Genomic DNA, 16920 nt, shown 5'->3' with positions numbered 1-16920 from the left:
TTGATATTAACATGATAATACATGGATATTAACTAAATGAAGAAAAAAGACACATTATCTCATTTGATATAGAAAAGGCATTTGAGAAAACCCAACACTCTTTGAGACTCTAACAATGGAAGGTAACATCTTTAGCCTGACAGAAGGCATTTATGAAAACTTGCAGCTAACATTCTACTTAATATGTGTGGTGGATAATTTTATGTCAACTTAACATAAGCTGAAGTCATCTGAGAAAAAAAAAAGCCTCAATTGAGAAAACGCCTCTATAAGAGAGGGGTATAGGCAGACTTGTAGGGCATTTTCTTAATTAGTGATTGATGAGGGAAGGGCTAGCCTATTGTTGGTTGTGCCATTACTAGGCTGGTGGTCCTGGGTTCTATAAAAAAGCAAACTGAGCAAGCCAGTAGGCAGCACACCTCCATGGCCTCTGTATCAGCTCCTGCCTCTAGGTTCCAGTTGTGTTTGAGCTCCTGTCCTGACTTCCTTTGATGATTAACAGTGATATGGAAGTGTAAGCCCAATAAACTTTCCTCCCTGGCCTGTTTTTTAGTCATGGTGTTTCCTCACAGCAACAGAAACCCTAACTAAGACAATATGCAAGACTGACAGCTTTCAGTTAAAGTTGGGAGAAGATGATACCCATGCCCACCGCATCTACTCAGTGTTATTCTGGAAGTTTCAGCCAGAGCAACTAGGTAAGAAAAAGAAATGAAAGCCATATCAATTGTAATAAACAAGTAAATAAAGCAGTTCCTTCTCATAGATGCTATGGTCATATTAACAGAACTTCCTAAAGAAACCACCAAAGCTGACAGAATTAATAAGTGAATTCAACAAAGTTGCAGGTCACCCAGTTACACACATACGAAAAAAAAAAAAACCCAAACCAAAACAAAAAAAACTAGTTTGGCTGGGTGTGGTGGCTCATGCCTTCAACCCCAGCACTTGGGAGGCAAAGGCAAGTGCATCTCTGTGAGTTCAAGGCTAGCCTGGTCTACATAGTTCCAGGAGAGCCAGGGTTATGTAGAGAAACTCTGTCTCACCAAGTGTGATTGTTTGTATATCCTTGGACCAGGGAGTGGCACCATCTGGAGGTGTGACCTTGTTGGAATAGATGTGACCTGGTTGGAATGGGTGTGTCACTGTGGGTGTGTGCATAAGATCCTCACCCTAGTTGCCTGGAAGTCAGTCTTCCACTAGCAGCCTTTGGATGAAGACATAGAACCCTCAGCTCTACCTGCGCCATGCCTGCCTGGATACTGCCATGCACCCACCTTGATGATAATGGACTGAACCTCTGAACCTGTAAGCCAGCCCCAATTAAATGTTGTTTTTTATAAGACTTGCCTTGGTCATGGTGTCTGTTCACAGCAGTAAAACCCTAACTAAGACAGAAGTTGGTACCAGGAGTGGGGTATTGCTGTGTTAGGCCTGACCATGCTTTTATTTGAAAGAATGTGGCTTTTGGGACTTTGGATTTGGAACTCAGTGGAATGCTTTAAATGGGGCTTAATGGGCCATCCTAGTAGGAATATGGAAGATTTTGTTGCTGGGAGTAATTTGAACTGTATTTACCTGGCCCAAGAAATTTCAAAAGAGAAGAATTTCAGTATGTGGCATAAAGACTGTTTTTGTGGTATTTTGGTGAAGAATGTGGTTACTTTTTGCCCTTGTCTGAAAAGTCTGCCTGAGGCTAAGGTGAAGAGACTTGGATTAATTGAATTAACTGCATTGACAAAGGAAGTTTTAAAAAAGCCCAGCAGAGACTTTGTTCTCTGGTTAAGTCTCACAAAGAGAAGTTTGAACAAGCATAGCAAGCTTAGAAAGGCAAAATATAAAATATATGGTTCAAGTATTAAAGGCATACCAGGAAGTGAAATGAAGCAAAATCCTGTGTTCTAGGAGATAACAGATTAAGGGAGTGGGACTTTGGGGCAAGATCCTACCCAGTTAAAATTATATCCAGGCATGGTGGTACACACCTTTAATCCCATGAGACAGTCATGCTGATCTCTGAATTCAAGGTCAATCTACAGAGCAAGAACCAGGATAGCCAAGCTTAGGCAGTGAAGGATTTAGAAAACATAAAGCTAGTGATAATGTAATAGAACAAGGGGATCATGTTCTAGTTCCTGTAAGCAGCAGAACTCAGCAGCTTCAGCCATGTGGCTCTGGCTCTAGAGTTAAGAATGGAAGGAACTACTGGAAAAATTGATGCTGGTTAGCTGGAGCTAAGGAATTAGCAGTGATTAAGAAAAGACCAGCATCACTGAGGTGAAATCTTCTGGAAATTGTTTTCTGGGAGCACAAAGAAGCTGTGTTCCAGAGATACCCAAGGTTGTACCTCATGCTGTGGCTGGACTTGGTAATGTGTAAGAGTCACTCAGGTGGTATTGCTTGTGAAGAAATGAAGGGATCATGGAGAGAAGCTGAGGCTTAGCACTGTGAGAGGCCAGGGAAGGCCATTGGAGAAGATGAAGCCTCAGCTGTAGTTGATGGCCCAGGACTGAAGGGGTCATGCAAAGGATTTGAGGCTTGGCACCCTGAAGAGAGCCTATGAGAGGCTATTGGTGAAGCCTAGTTGGAGTGGAACACCCCAATGTATTGGAGATGTCAGTACAATGGGATGATCACCAAGAACAGCAGCCGTAGTGGAGTGGATCAACCTGAGCTTAGAGTGCTACAGAGGGTAGAGCTGGAAAAGTGATGTCAGCCCTTAGGAGGAATCCAAAAGATCAAGTGGAATCTCAGACACTGAAACAAGAAGCTGTAGCATTGAAATTGCCTTGGAGACTCAAAGATGTTAAAGATGCCAGCGCCATGGGATACATGCTGAGGAAAGCTGCTAACAGGGAGTGGAACCAGCCCAGGAGAAAGCAGTTTGATGCAGTCAACAAAAATGAAAAAGGAGTGGAGATCTGAAGACCGCTTTGACATCAGCCATGGAGATGCAGAGTTTGGAGTCTGCCCAGCTGGTTTCCTGCCTTGCTTTGGGGATTACAGTTAATTAAGTTGAATGAATCTCAGAAGAGACCTTGAACTTTGGACTTTTAACATTGTTGAGACTGCTATAGACTATGAGGACTTTGAAAGTTGGCCTAAAATGCATTTTGCATTATGCTATGTTTAAGTATGGCCCCCATAGACTCATGTTTTTGAACAAGTCTATGGGGACCAGGGAGTGGAATGTGATGGTTTGTATATCCTTGGACCAGGGAGTGGCACCATCTGGAGGTGTGGCTTTGTTGGAATAGATGTGACCTGGTTGGAATGGGTGTGTCACTGTGGGTGTGTGCATAAGATCCTCACCCTAGTTGCCTGGAAGTCAGTCTTCCACTAGCCGCCTTTGGATGAAGACATAGAACTCTCAGCTCTACCTGCACCATGCCTGCCTGGATACTGCCATGCACCTACCTTGATGATAATGGACTGAACCTCTGAACCTGTAAGCCAGCCCCAATTAAATGTTGTTTTTTATAAGACTTACCTTGGTCATGGTGTCTGTTCACAGCAGTAAAACCCTAACTAAGACAGCAAGCAAACAAAAAAACCAACCCCAACAAAAACTAACTTGTGTTTGTCTACACTAAAAATTGAAGAACAATCTAGAAGAGAAAGGAAGGAAACAAATTCCACTTACATAATATCCCAAAGAATAACATACCTAGAGGTACACAGATAGCACCAACATTAGTCAGAGAAGCTTCTTCAGTTGTGGGCAGGAGTTGATGCAATGACTCATAGTCAAAGGGTGAGAATGAATGATGCTCGAGTGCCTATCCCTAAATATGACATCTATTTCAGCTCCACAGGCTCAGGAAACATCAGGGAAGCTGATGTGGAAGGGATGTAAGAGATAGAGAATGGGGAGGGGCTCTATGAAAAGCTGTTTTTTTACAGATGACATCACAGCTTCACTCATGTGCTCACCACAGCTACGGACACTTGCAGAAGCTACGGATACTTGCAGAAGCAAGCTATGGACACTTAGAGAAGGCTAAGCCAACAAAATCCATCAACATTCCAGCAGGCAGCTGGATTACAGAAACACCATCACCCCACAAAAACAGCTCAGTGCCAGACATGGATACCCCATATGAGTTTTTGGTTAGGGAGGCCCTCTTGGAACCTCAAACACACAGGCTATTACAATTGCTCTTGGTAACCCATCATAACAACATGATTAGACCCTATTGCTGAAGGTACCACTCAGTTTGGATATCGGGCATAGAGAAACCGACCTCTAACTCACCAGGACACTCTCTTCCTGCTAGCTAACTTACATGGTGCCAGAAGGTGCTATGCAAGGAGAAAATATATCCATGGTCCCTCCCAGTGCTGGCCCCTAGATGCTAAAACACTGATATTTTGGTAAGATACACCTTCTGGTTCAATAGTGGCATGAAGGTTATGGGGGTAACCAACTTCTTTAATGAGATGGAGGGCCTTCTCCACAGGAAGGATTTTTGTACTGTAAACCTGTTCAGAAGCCTTTGATGGTTTAAATTATAGGTTCTGGGCTAGGAAGAGGGAACCTACCATTGATGTTTTGCTAAATGCTCATGCCGTCAAACTGTGTTCTAAACATTTGTGTTTAGAGACTTGTACTGCTCTCAGCTTTGGTCCTTTTGCAGCAGCTAGTTAATGTAGAGACTCATAACTGGCCAAAGTACTGGCTTTAAATAACTCTGGATACAGTGGGTAATTTATATCAGCTTCTTACCACCCAAGGTCCAGGGAACATCAAAGAAGAGGGAGAGAAAAGAATGCAAGAGCTGGTAGACAAGGAGGAGAGCTGTGACATACTGACTTGTAGACACAAAAGGAGTGTTGTATACATCAACTCACAATAACTATGGTTTCCTGCATAAGGGAAGTCAGTCAAAATTTTACCCATATCAGAGGGGCTGAAGGCAGCTGGTGGCTGCTGAGGGAGCGGAGTCACTCACTCATTTGCAGTGAACAGCATTAATTGGACTCAGGGGGTCATTAATGATAACCTAAATGGAAGAAGAAGGAGGAGGAAGAAGAGGAGAAAGAAGGAGGAGGAGAAAGAGGAAGGAGGAGGAAGTGAAAGAAGAAGGAGGAGGAGGAGAAAGAAGAAGGAGAAGGAGGAAGGAGGAGGAGGAGAAAGAAGAAGGAAGAGGAGGAGGAGGAAGAGAAAGAAGAAGGAAGAGGAGGAAGAAAGAGGAGGAGAAGGAAGGAAGGAAAGAAGGAAGGAAGGAAGGAAGGAGGAGGGAATGATGTAAAGCTGAGAGGGAGGTACATGGATGGGGTGGGAGTCATATGGGGAACTGAAGAAAGTGATGAGTGGATGTAATCAATGTTCATTGTACAAGATGTATGGAACTTTCAGAGAAAATAAAAGTTTCTGTATAACAGATGAGTCAATGGAAGAAAATGGAAGAAAATCTTTACCAGCTATATATCCTAAGAGAGGATTAATATCTAGAATATTTAAAGAAGCAAAATACCCCCCCCCCAATAAAGACCAAACAAACCTAAGCATCAAAAACCAAACAACTCAATCAAAAAATGGGCTGTTGAAGCAATCATAGACTTTCAAAAGAAATACAGAATATTAATAATTTTTTTAAAAAGTGTTCATATCCTCCCCTATGAGGGCAATGAAAATCAAAACTATTTTGAGATTCCATTGCAGATCAATCAGAATGGCCAACATGAAGAATACAAATGATTGCAAATTCTGATTTAGATATGGGGAACGAGGAAGCTGTGTCTACGGTTAGGAGGAGTGTAAGCTGGCATACTGTGGAGTGGAGGTTCCTCAAAAAAACTAAAACTAGAACTGCCATATGGCCCAGCAGTCCCATTCCTGAGCGTGTGCCCGAAGGATTCCACATCCTACCACAGAGAGCCTATCCATCTATACTCACGGATGCTCTGCTCACAGCAGCTATGAAATGGAGTCATGCTGGATGACCAAAAATATAGGAATGAATAATACAAATGTCATTCATATACCTGATGGATGTTAAAGAAAAATAAAATGAAAATTTCAGGAAAATGTGTGGAACTAAAACTTTCTGAGTGAAATCACCAAGACCTAGCAAGGCAAATGCCACATGCTCCCACTTATAGGTAAGATCCTGGCTTCAAATTTTAAATTTTTTAGTTTTAGCTTTTAAGTTGAAAAAAGTTGATGCTAAATAATTGTTCAAGTCCATTTACCAAACTCAAAATTTCAGTTATAAAACAGTAAACCTTAGGCAGCTAAATATTTCCAAATGTGAAATGTCAAAGAATTCATTGCTATCCTTATGTTAAATGAAAAAAATTATATAAATCAATAAAATTTAAAAGGGGGAAAAGATGCTGGGGCAAATGGATATGCAGATACAAAAGAATGAAACTAAGTTCCTACTTCTCACACCAGCTTAAACTATACCTGGGTGTGGTGGCTCGTGCCTTTGTTCCCAGCGCTCGGAGGAGGCAGAATCAGAATAATCTCTATAGGTTCCAGGTCAGCCTGGTCTATATAGCAAGTTCCAGGCCAGCCAAGACTACAAGTGAGTCTCAGTTTCAACAAAACAAGATAAAACAAAACAACCTCAAACTATGTCAAGTATATGTAAGAGTTAAATCTATAAAACTTGGAGAAGAAAACATAAATGATGGGCTGGGGATATAGCTCAGTGGCAGTGCACTTGCTTAGCATGCACAATGCTCTAGGCAAACAAACAACCATAGTGGTTGATACTAATGACCTTGAATTTGAGAACAAATCCTTAGATATGCTACAAAAACAAAAGTAATGAAAGAAAAAACATAGGTATATTCTATTACATCAAAGTATAAAACAATATATATCAAAGGATGTTAGGTTATGGTATCTTAGCAGCAGAACCTTAACATTTTGTTAGATGAGACACAACAGGTCAGCTACAGGTATGCTTTCATTCAGTTGATCCATGGGCACAGAAAGCAGATTGGGGTTGGCTAGGAGGTGGGGACAGGAAGAAGGTGGGAGTCCAATACAGCTTTCTCCCCTTCTTTCTGTTGGGCTTGATCCCCAGGCCTTGAATTCAGCACGAGCTCTACCACTGAGTTACACCCCCAGGCTGAGTTTCTTTTTGAGTGATGGGTATTTTAGCGCAATAGATGTGATGGCTGCAGAACACATGCTATGTGAATTTTGTCTTAAAAACAAACAAAGAAACAAAGGTCTTAGTGTTCATAAAGGAAGCTGCTGATATAGATCTGGAGTCCAGGACCCAAACTGAGAGGCTTGGAAGGCTAGAGGTCACAGTGGGGACAGAACAGAGTCTGTGGATGGAAAGACCTGTCTTTGAGCTTAACAACAAGATGTGAAACAGCACTCAGTCTTTTATGAGGTAAAATGACTTGATTGAACATGCAGTTGACAGTTGTTTGTTACAAAGAAGCTAACAGTTCTCAGGGGAAAGGGAAGTCAGTAGACCACAATCTGTTAGCCATAGAACAGCTCACACTTTTGACTCAAAAGATTTCAGGACCATGGCTGAAGAGGTCCTTCAGTGACAGAATGATAGAGTGCTTGAGGATCTAGTTTGGATCCTCAGCTGCAAAATAAACTAAAGAAGGAAGAGGAGAGCGCGGGAGGGAGGGAGATTTTAGAGCCAGCCCACAGACTTTTCCTTTATCTATACATACAGCCCCGGTTCTCCCCTGGGCCTCGGAGCACCTGTATCTGTTTCCTTCAAACTCACCCAGAGAATTAGTTCCTGTTTTTCTCTGGCACCAGTTTCAATGTGACTACATCTCAGAACCTTGCTACTCAGGTGTGGTCCACAGACGGGTAAGAGCAACATCATTCCGGGCTTCGTTAGAAATGCCGAGTCAGGGCTTCCTCTCTCAGCGTTGTAGTCTAATAAAATCCTCAAGCAATATGTACACACTAATGTTTGACAAATTCCTATGAAGAAAGAAGACATGGAGGAGCGGCTGAGACTCACCAGGGTGCTTGATTTCATGTATAGTCATTGTTTCGCTAGGTGGGATTTTCCCATTTTGGTTTGCTATGTAGCCCAGTTTGCCTCAGCATCCTAGACTGGAATTAAAAACATGCACCATCACACCTGGATGTCAAGCTAGTTTCAGAAAAATGTTTTCTTGATTACGATGTATTAATTATATGTAGTAATGGGCTTCATATATTTTTAGACACACATATATTTTGATTTTATTTACCCTCTTTATTTTCTCTTAACCCCTTCCCACACCTTTTGATTTCCTTCTTCTGAGTTAATTCAGTCTTACTCTTCCTTCCTTCCTTCCTTCCTTCCTTCCTTCCTTCCTTCCTTCCTTCCTTCCTTCCTTCCTTCCTTTCTCTCTCTCTCTCTCTCTCTCTCTCTCTCTCTCTCTCTCTCTCTCTCTCTCTCTTTCTTTCTTTTTCTGATAAGCCAATGAGTTTCTTCGGGTTACTTAGAGGAGCATAGATAAAGGGCTATGTACAGAGGCAAGGACACCTTACACGTGGCCACACTACCTAGGAAAATGTCTCATCCTCCCCAACCAGCCATTAATCACTTCAAAGTCCTGAGGGAGGGGTGGGCCTGACTGGTCTTGACACGAAGGATTGGTCATCCTACATGGCAGGATGGTGTTAGGCCTAGTCTTGTGCAAGGCAATAGAAGCGTACTTGCTGTGCATTGAAGAGTGCAACTGCCACATCACATGGTGGATGGGTTAGTTTTGCCTCCAAGGGAATGAGTTAAAGGGAATGAAGCGGGCTGGGGTAATGCATAGTTGGCAAAGTGCTTGCCACACAAGCAGGACCACCTGAGTTCAGATCCCAGTAGCCAAGTAAAAAGCTAAGTGAACTGATCTATTGCTCTAATCTCAGCACTGGGGAGGAGGTTCCCTGGGGCTGACTGGCCAGTCAACCCACCAAATGAACAAGCTTCAAGTTCACTGAGAGTCCGGTCTTAAAAACTAAAGGCAGAGAAAAAGTCATGAAAGACACACGGAACAAGTAAACCCCGGACATGCACACAAACGTTTTTCAATATGGCTTATTTTTGAGCTGAGACTCTCATATGGAATCAGGATGTGTCTCACCTACCTGAAAACTTGTAGTGAGTGAGACATCTCCTTCTTCTCAGAGAGCATCTCTTTGTCCTACAAACTTGCCCCAGTGGTCTTGTCTTTCCCCAATCCCTCCGAATTCTTCCCTCCCCCTTTTCCATCTCCCTCCCATGCTTCTTTATTAGAATCCTTCCCTATTTAACGTCTCAGATCATTTCACCTATTCCAGAAAGTTCTTCCTCAACACCCAGTCCAGAGAGGTTCTCCTATTTTTGGTGTCCCTGCTTACTTCTGCCCTGGAACCAGACTCTCCACTTTCCACCCTGGTAAGCACGGTTCCACTCCACTGAGGGGTTTTTGGCCACCTGCATCTCTCTCTGGCAGATGCAGTCAACTGTGTTCTTTTCTTCCAAGCCCTCCCCCCACAGCTGTGTGGCAGTAAACTGTTACTTAGGCTCTGTTTTCCTCTTCTGATCCACATCCGCACACGGGGACCGAGCCCGATATGTCACAGTCTTGTTAAAAGAAGAATCCTCAGAGATGTGGAGGAGGGACACCCAGAAATTATCCAGCTTTATAGAGGTAACAGAGTGAGGTTAAAAGCTCAAGTCACTGGCTGGAATCAGGCTAAGAAAAGGCAACGTGGATGGATGGGAGTAAAAGAATTCTCATCTTTTTCTGCATCTTTTATGCATTTTCCAAAATTCTGTCCACATTCCTAATCCTCCTAGTTTGACGTAGTCTCTATTCCCAGCTTTAGCCTTGTGCCTCAGTTTCCACCTGCTTCCAGGAAATTTCCTCTTGGCCATTGCATTGATAACATAAAACAAATAGATCAGAAAAGGAGCCGACCTTCCTCCTGTGTCAGCTCCTCCATCCTAATTCTATCCCTATCTTTGACTGTCCAGCCTACGACGCAACGTTAATGTTCTCCCTCCTCTCTCTTTGCTTTATTTTTTCAAGATTATTTGTCCTAAGCCAGTGCACATTTTACCTGTTTATAGTTTATCTTCCCTGCCAAGACGTTAATTCCGCAGAACAGAAATTGTGTTGACTTAGTTCCTGAAACGCCCACAGTGCCGTGCATTCAGTGGTCATTTAGTGAATGGTTTATCAAATGACTTAATGAACCTTGCTTTCTTTTTCTTTCTGTTGTCAATTTGTCTAGATAGCTCTATATCTGCAGTATGTCTTGGTTTGTGTGTGTGCATGCACACAGGTGTTTGTTACTGAAAGTTTTAGTCAAGTGATTTGTTTTTATTTTTATTGGTTTTTTTCAGCTACCTGATGACTAATAGAATTTTCAAAAGTTATTTAAATTGCCATAGTCTAAGTTACTTGTAGCTATTAATAGAATAAATTCACAAACACGTTATGGACATCTAAATGTAATGCATGTTTAATAATTAGCTCATTTTCTGGAATAAAATAAATGCTAGGCTACCTATTGGTTCTTTTTTTTTTTCTTCAATGAATTCTCTCGGGGCTAGGTCTGTGTTAGTAGCCATTGCTTGATCTCCTGTTTTAGAACACTACGCTTCAGTCCAGATAGGCACCCTCTGAGTTCTTAAAGACAGTGAGAGCTTTCCAGATAGCAGGGAGAAGAAGCAGGCTCAGTCAATCCCTTCCTAATTGCAGTGTGAAAGCGTTGGTGGGTTTTCAGTATCTGAGCGAAGAGTGAAGCTCGGGAAAGATAATGAAGCCCCCTGAAGTCGCACAGTATCACAGTAGTTAAATTGTAGATCTTTTTCCCGCTTAAACTTATTTTTGTACCACAATACGCTGGTCACGAACAGTCCTGACTTACAAAGACTCATTTTCCATATCTCAGAAAACACTTCCCTTCCCCTTGGCCCCCAGCCGAAGTGTTTGCTCTGAATCAGTCCCGTGGCAGTCTGCGGGAAGCAGTTCGCTAGGACCACGGTGAGCTTTCTAAGTCTCTGAATAGAGAACTGGGCAGTCAACCTGACCAAGAGGAGCAAGGCATTCCAAAGAAGGAACTCACTCAGTGACTCAATCAGTTTCCACAGACGTTTTTTACCTGAGCCGAGGCAGAAGACAAGTGGAAAGAGCCAGACCATCCTCTGACAGGCGGAGTCGGGTGCTGGAGCCCTTGAGACAGCCATTCTTTCATAAGCTTGTCGCTGAGACTTTCTGTTCCCCTATTGATGAGAGCTCTTCCTCTATGTTAGCAAACCTTTGGTTGTCGTGATTAACTTCACACTTGGCTTACAAGAATATCTTTTGTAAGCTAAGACTCTTAGCAGTAGGGAACGTGGAACTTGAACGGGCCATCTTCTGTAACCAGGCAAGACTTCTGGTGGAGGGACTGGGACACCAACCCAGCCACAAAAACCTTCTACTTATGATTTGTCTTGCCAGCAAGATGTGCTGGGGTAAAGGTGACACAGAAATTGTGGGAGTGGCCAATCAGTGACTGGTCCATCTTAAGACCTATGCCAGGACGGGGAGCCCACTCCTGATACTGTGTGGAGAGCCATGAAGCAGAGGCTGGATAGCCCAGAGACACAACAAACAAACAAACAAACAAACAAACAAACAAACCAACCATAGCAAAACAAATCTGCTATACTTGAGGCAGGAGCCTAGCCCAGTTGTCATCAGAGAGGCTTCACCCAGCAACTGATGGAAACAGATGCAGAGATCCAGAGTCAAACATCCTGTGGAGCTTGGGGAATCTTGCAGAAGAGGTGGAGGAAGGATTGTTGGAGACAAAGGGGTCAAGGACACCTCAAGAAAACCTACAGAATCAATTAGCCTGGGTTCATGGGGCGCTCACAGAGACTGAAGTGGCAACTAGGGACCCTGCATGGTTCTAACCTAGGTGCTATATATATATATATATATATATATATATATTATATATATAATGATTATGTAGCTTGGTCTTCTAGTAGGACTTCCAACAGTGGGATAGGGGGCTGTCTCTGACTCTTGCCTGATTTTGGGACTCTTCCTCCTATTGGGTTGCCTAGTCCTTATGAGGGGAGGTACCTAGTTTTATTGCAACTGGATATGCCTTGTTTGGTTGATATCCCTGAGAGACTTGCTCTTTTCTGGAGCGAAAAGGAAGAGAACTGGATGGAGGGGGCTGAGGGAGGTGTTGGGGGAAGTAAGGGGGGAGGGGAAAGACTGGGAGGGAGGAGAGAGGGAAACTGCTGTCAGGGATGTAATATATATGAGAGAAGAATACCTTGAAAAAGAAAGGAAATACCTTGAATGATTTTAACTTAGAAATTTTTAGAGAGACTTAAATCGTGTCCTCTCTACGCACTTGAGAAAATGTTCACCTTGTCTGTGCCATCTTCTGTAATGCTTGTCAGATCTTACTCGTTTATAATGTGGCTCAGTTGTTATTTTTTTTTGCCCCAATCCCTGTGGTTCTGACCTCGGAAGATTCGGATGCTGGAGGCTTGGTCTCCAGTATGTTGATGCAGATGTGGTGGCAACTTTGAGAAGGTCCAAGTAGAAAAGTATTAGGTCATTGATGGTGCTCTGAGAGTGGGCTGTCAGGTATGCAAATGCCTTTGAACCACCCCCACGCCTACAGATAACCCCTCATCCGTGCACCTGTCAGTAACCTCAAAGAACTAATCCGGACTTGTGAGGGCTGTTTCTTTGTTTTGTTCTCAGTCCTATATGAGGTGATTAGAGATACTTGCTCAAATCTCCCCAGGGGGGGGGGGGGAGTCACAATTGGTGCCTGAACCGGGAGAAACAAAACAAAGTTGTGTCTGAGAGGAGGGGTCACATGACCCTCTGCTATGTGTGAGACACAGGCTACAGTGCATGATCCAACCGAAGGTGGAACATCCATTCGGCAATCCGTATATGATTACTCTTCTCTGGTTATATGGGAACTTGTGCCTCCTTGCTGTAGTGCCAGTTGTGTGTCTGATATGAGTAAGACATGCAACTGAAGCCGATGGACATCTTGGAGGGGAAACCCAGGGTGGCTGTCTTCCTCTATGGTATATGGTTGCATATCCCCTTTATGAATGTGGCCTGTGATTCAAGTACAGGAAAGCCCCCAAGGAGGCTGATGGACTAGAGAATATGTTGTAATTTCTGAAAGTGGCAATATGGCATGTGATTATAAGCAGGTCACGGAAATGGTCTCTGCCGGATGCCATAAGAGATGTAACCGAGGCTGAGATTTCTGCCCAGAATGAATTGCCAGCAGGAGGGAGGAATTGTAATAGAATAGACACACAGATGCTATCCTCCATATTATCTTCTGATTTGGCAGAAAACGGAGGGAAAAGGAGGATGGTGACTTCCCTTCCCCCTCCCCCTCCCCCTCTTCCCCTTTTCTTTTAGTTGGTGAAAGAGTCCTCTGCTAGGGAGCCCTTCCTAGAACTCAAAAATCTTCGCCCTTGAGGAGAATCAGACAGGGAGGAGTGAGGAGACAGGAAAATGTTAGAAGATATGGAAATGTTGGAAGACAGCCTTCAGGTCTGACATTTAATACATAAAAAGAAAAAAAAAGTGATTCGGTATGGAGAGAAAAGCCTTAGTAATTTCTCAGTACAGGAAACTATGCTAGTCAGGGGATATTTTGCCCCTAAACTGCCTCAATTGGGAGAGACTTTTAAATAAGCAACAGAAGAACTTCTCAAAACCTGGCTTAGGAGGCCATGGGACCCGAGTGGAGGCAGATAAGATCAGTTTGACCTTGTGGAAGGGGAGAAATTGAGTGATATCACTGATTCTCTCTCTCTCTCTCTCTCTCTCTCTCTCTCTCTCTCTCTCTCTCTCTCTCTCTCTCAGACAGGCTGCATAGCTTGAGGCAATGTAAGGGCGACCATTCAAAATGAACTGGCTTCTATGAACGAACAATTAGAGATGCCTTACTACCACTGGCTGTAATCGATGACTTCTATGAACAATTAGCAATGCCTTACTATCACCATCTCCTTGACTAGAAGAGCCTCCGGGAACTAGAAGACAATAAAGGAATGGCAGACATTGTCAAGAGAACTGTGTGTGCAAGACTAGGCTTTTGATGCCCAGGTTAGCAGGCCAGATGGGACTCTGTTCACAGGAGAGATAAAAACATTGACTCGGCAGCCATTCTAGGATGGTACAGGGCAAGTGGTTTTGGTGAGTCTGACGTTGCATCATGATCTTCATAAAATTTGATATGCCATAATGGACCTGACTACAGATTGTGTCTATATGGTGCTAAGGAATTTAGGAAGAGGTTAGAAGAAGGGAAACCTGGGCTGGTGAGATGGTCCAGTGGGTAACGATGCAAGCCTGAGGACCTGAGTCCCATGCCTGGTCCCACACGGTAGAAGGGCAGAAATGACTGCTGGCTTACACATGGACACACTGTCACAGCATCCACCCACCCCCAAAGAAAGAAAGAAAGATAGAAACAAATAAATAAATATAAGTTAAAAACGAGAGAGAAGCTGGGCGGTGGTGGTGCACGCCTTTAATCCCAGCACTTGGGAGGCAGAGGCAGGCAGATTTCTGAGTTCGAGGCCAGCCTGGTCTACAGAGTGAGTTCCAGGACAGCCAGGGCTACAGAGAAACCCTGTCTCGAAAAACCAGAGATAGAGATAGAGAGAGATAGAGAGAGAGAGAGAGAGAGAGAGAGAGAGAGAGAGAGAGAGAGAGAGAGAGAGAGAGAGAACAGATAATGGGGCCTATTGTCCCAAAGCAAATTTGGACAAATTCTGTGCTTAAAACCTGAGTGACAGTTCACAGAAGGGGTGAAAGGAGGAGTGATTGACATGTCAGTAAAAGTGGAAAAGTTTGTGCTAAGACTGGGTAGTTATTCTCCAGTATCCTGTGTCCATTTCTCTCCTGCAGGAAAGGGTACTGGGACTAGAGATTGTTCAGGACACAGTTCTTTTAGAAATCAGGGGTGATTATAGAGGTGGTGGCCAAGGAAGCAGTCTGAAACCTGTCTGGTAGAGGGAGCTGGCTCAAGTCAGCTTGGGCCTGCTTTCCCTTGTCCAGGGCAGGGCATCACAGACCAGCCCCATGGAGCTATCCGGGTCGGGGAGATGTGGATGAGGATACTGAATGACATATGGATTATAATGATCATTGATTATAAAGAGCCCAATAAGGTGTTATCCCCATCCTCGTAGCTAAATTGCATTTTGAAAAAACAGTTGCCACAAGTGATGGGTTATTTTTCATGCTTTATCACTAACGTTAAAAATATCTCTTTAGGGCTGGTGAGATGGCTCAGTGGGTAAGAGCACCCGACTGTTCTTCCGAAGGTCCAGAGTTCAAATCCCAGCAACCACATGGTGGCTCACAACCATCCGTAACAAGATCTGGCTCCCTCTTCTGGTGTGTCTGAAGACAGCTACAGTGTAGTTACATATAATAATAAAATAAATCTTTAAAAAAAATATCTCTTTAGATTGAATTCCAAGACCAATTAGCATTTGCTTAGAGGAAACAGCAATGGACCTTCAGAGGCCCTGCCCTCTCTCTGTAAAAGGTTGTATTATGTAATGGTAAACTGTGTGTTGTACAGATTTGGAAAAGCGTCTGGAAGAACAGTAAAAATAGAAGTTGAAGAGCTTGAAGGAACGCATTCCGAGTGGGTGGGAAGAGGCACCTCGAGGAACACAAAGCTGTTGAGTTAAACAAGTACGAGTGTCAGGAGTAGATGGCCTCTCAAGCAATTCCTGGCCAGGGAGGCCCATGAAGACCCCATACAATCTAAGTGATTGCCACTGCTACATGTCAGAACTAAATGCCAAGTTTCTCCAACTGAAAACAGTATGCTTTGGTTGCAAGAGGCTAAGAAATCAAATTAGGATTAAGCGGAAAGCTCATTTCTTGTGGGCTAGCTTTTGCAGTGCTTGAAGGAATTAATGTAGGATTATGGAGGAGAATTGGGACCAATGATGCTGCTTGGCTATGGACCTTGTGTGGTATACTATTGACATGCCAGTCAAAAATGTGCCATCACTCAATAGTGGCATGGCTGTTGTAGGCACAACCAACTGCTTTCTGCTTGGATTTGAGGCCCACCTCACAGGATAGAACTCATATTTGGTACTATAAACCAGGGTAAAATCTGTGTCTGGGAGATTATAGGATTGAGGGGGTCTACTGTTTCTGTTTTTCCTTCTAAGTATGTGTATACCCACATATTACTGCAGATTTTTTCCTCCTGTAGATAGTGATTACTGCAGAAGTTGATGACCAGTCAAAATACTGAGAGTAAGTAACTTTTGCTGTGGAACAGTGCCACAGTACTGAGCCATAAGTAGAAGAGAATATTCAGAAATCATTATCACCCCCTCAAGAAACTCTGTAGAAGAGAGGATAGAAAGAGTGTAACAGCTGGAGGAAGGGGCAGAGTTGTTGCACAGCTGTTTCCAATAAATTGAAACATTCTTGGAGGATGGAGGGAGGCTCATGAGGTTAAGGAAACTCATCAAGATCACTTAACTTACAAGGGTTAGGAAGCCCATGAAACCTTGTAAGACCCAGGAAACTCATCACCATGTTGATAGAAGCAGCAAACACCTAAGGTAGGAGAGGAGACTTTTCAGAGGAGCTTCCTGCAACTTGTTCAGGGCACTTCAATGATGCAGCTTTCGTGAGTTATCGACCATGTCTGGGTGGGCTTTCCAGTGACACAGCCATCTGCCTCTGAGTCACCTACGTTACTGTAAGCAATCCACCACTTGTGTGAAGTAGAAACATAAGGGTTCTTTGGAAAATAATTGTGCCGGATGGTGTTTTGTTGGGGCAAACACATGAAGGAGTGTTTTCCTGAGGCAGATATACGTGAAAGGACTGTTTGCTAAAGCAGACACGTGAAGGAATGTTTCACTGAAGCAGACACAGGTGATAGGATATTCTGCTAAATCAAGCACATGAAAGGAC

At 43.5% G+C, this 16920-nt stretch overlaps 1 protein-coding gene and 1 long non-coding RNA gene across 9 annotated transcripts in view; one reads left to right on the top strand and one right to left on the bottom strand.

The window, feature by feature from the left end:
- Slamf6 (SLAM family member 6) overlaps positions 1–11406 on the bottom strand; it is a 31501-nt gene extending 20095 nt beyond the window's left edge. For 3 of the 7 annotated variants that reach the window (NM_001347186.1, NM_001347187.1, NM_030710.3), the window contains exon 1: positions 11072–11402. In NM_001347186.1, coding sequence (NP_001334115.1) covers positions 11072–11156 — 85 coding nt within the window. In that variant the 5' untranslated portion in view covers positions 11157–11402. Of the gene's footprint in view, positions 1–7712; positions 7919–7958; positions 8046–11071 lie in introns of those variants that run through there. The other 4 variants (XR_373611.4, XM_006496884.4, XM_011238824.1 and 1 more) reach the window with 3 other exon arrangements.
- Gm37065 (predicted gene, 37065) lies at positions 9508–15332 on the top strand. 2 transcript variants are annotated; one of them, NR_151536.1, is made up of 3 exons: positions 9508–9612; positions 13822–14064; positions 15241–15332. It is a non-coding gene; the product is annotated as a predicted gene, 37065 (long non-coding RNA). The 2 variants fall into 2 exon arrangements; NR_151535.1 differs by having other exon boundaries at positions 13822–14154.
- The last annotated feature ends 1588 nt before the right edge of the window (positions 15333–16920 follow it).

Source organism: Mus musculus, chromosome 1 (genome assembly GCF_000001635.26).
Source record: "Mus musculus strain C57BL/6J chromosome 1, GRCm38.p6 C57BL/6J".
Lineage (NCBI taxonomy): Eukaryota > Metazoa > Chordata > Mammalia > Rodentia > Muridae > Mus > Mus musculus.
This window is presented reverse-complemented; position numbering and strand designations above follow the sequence as displayed.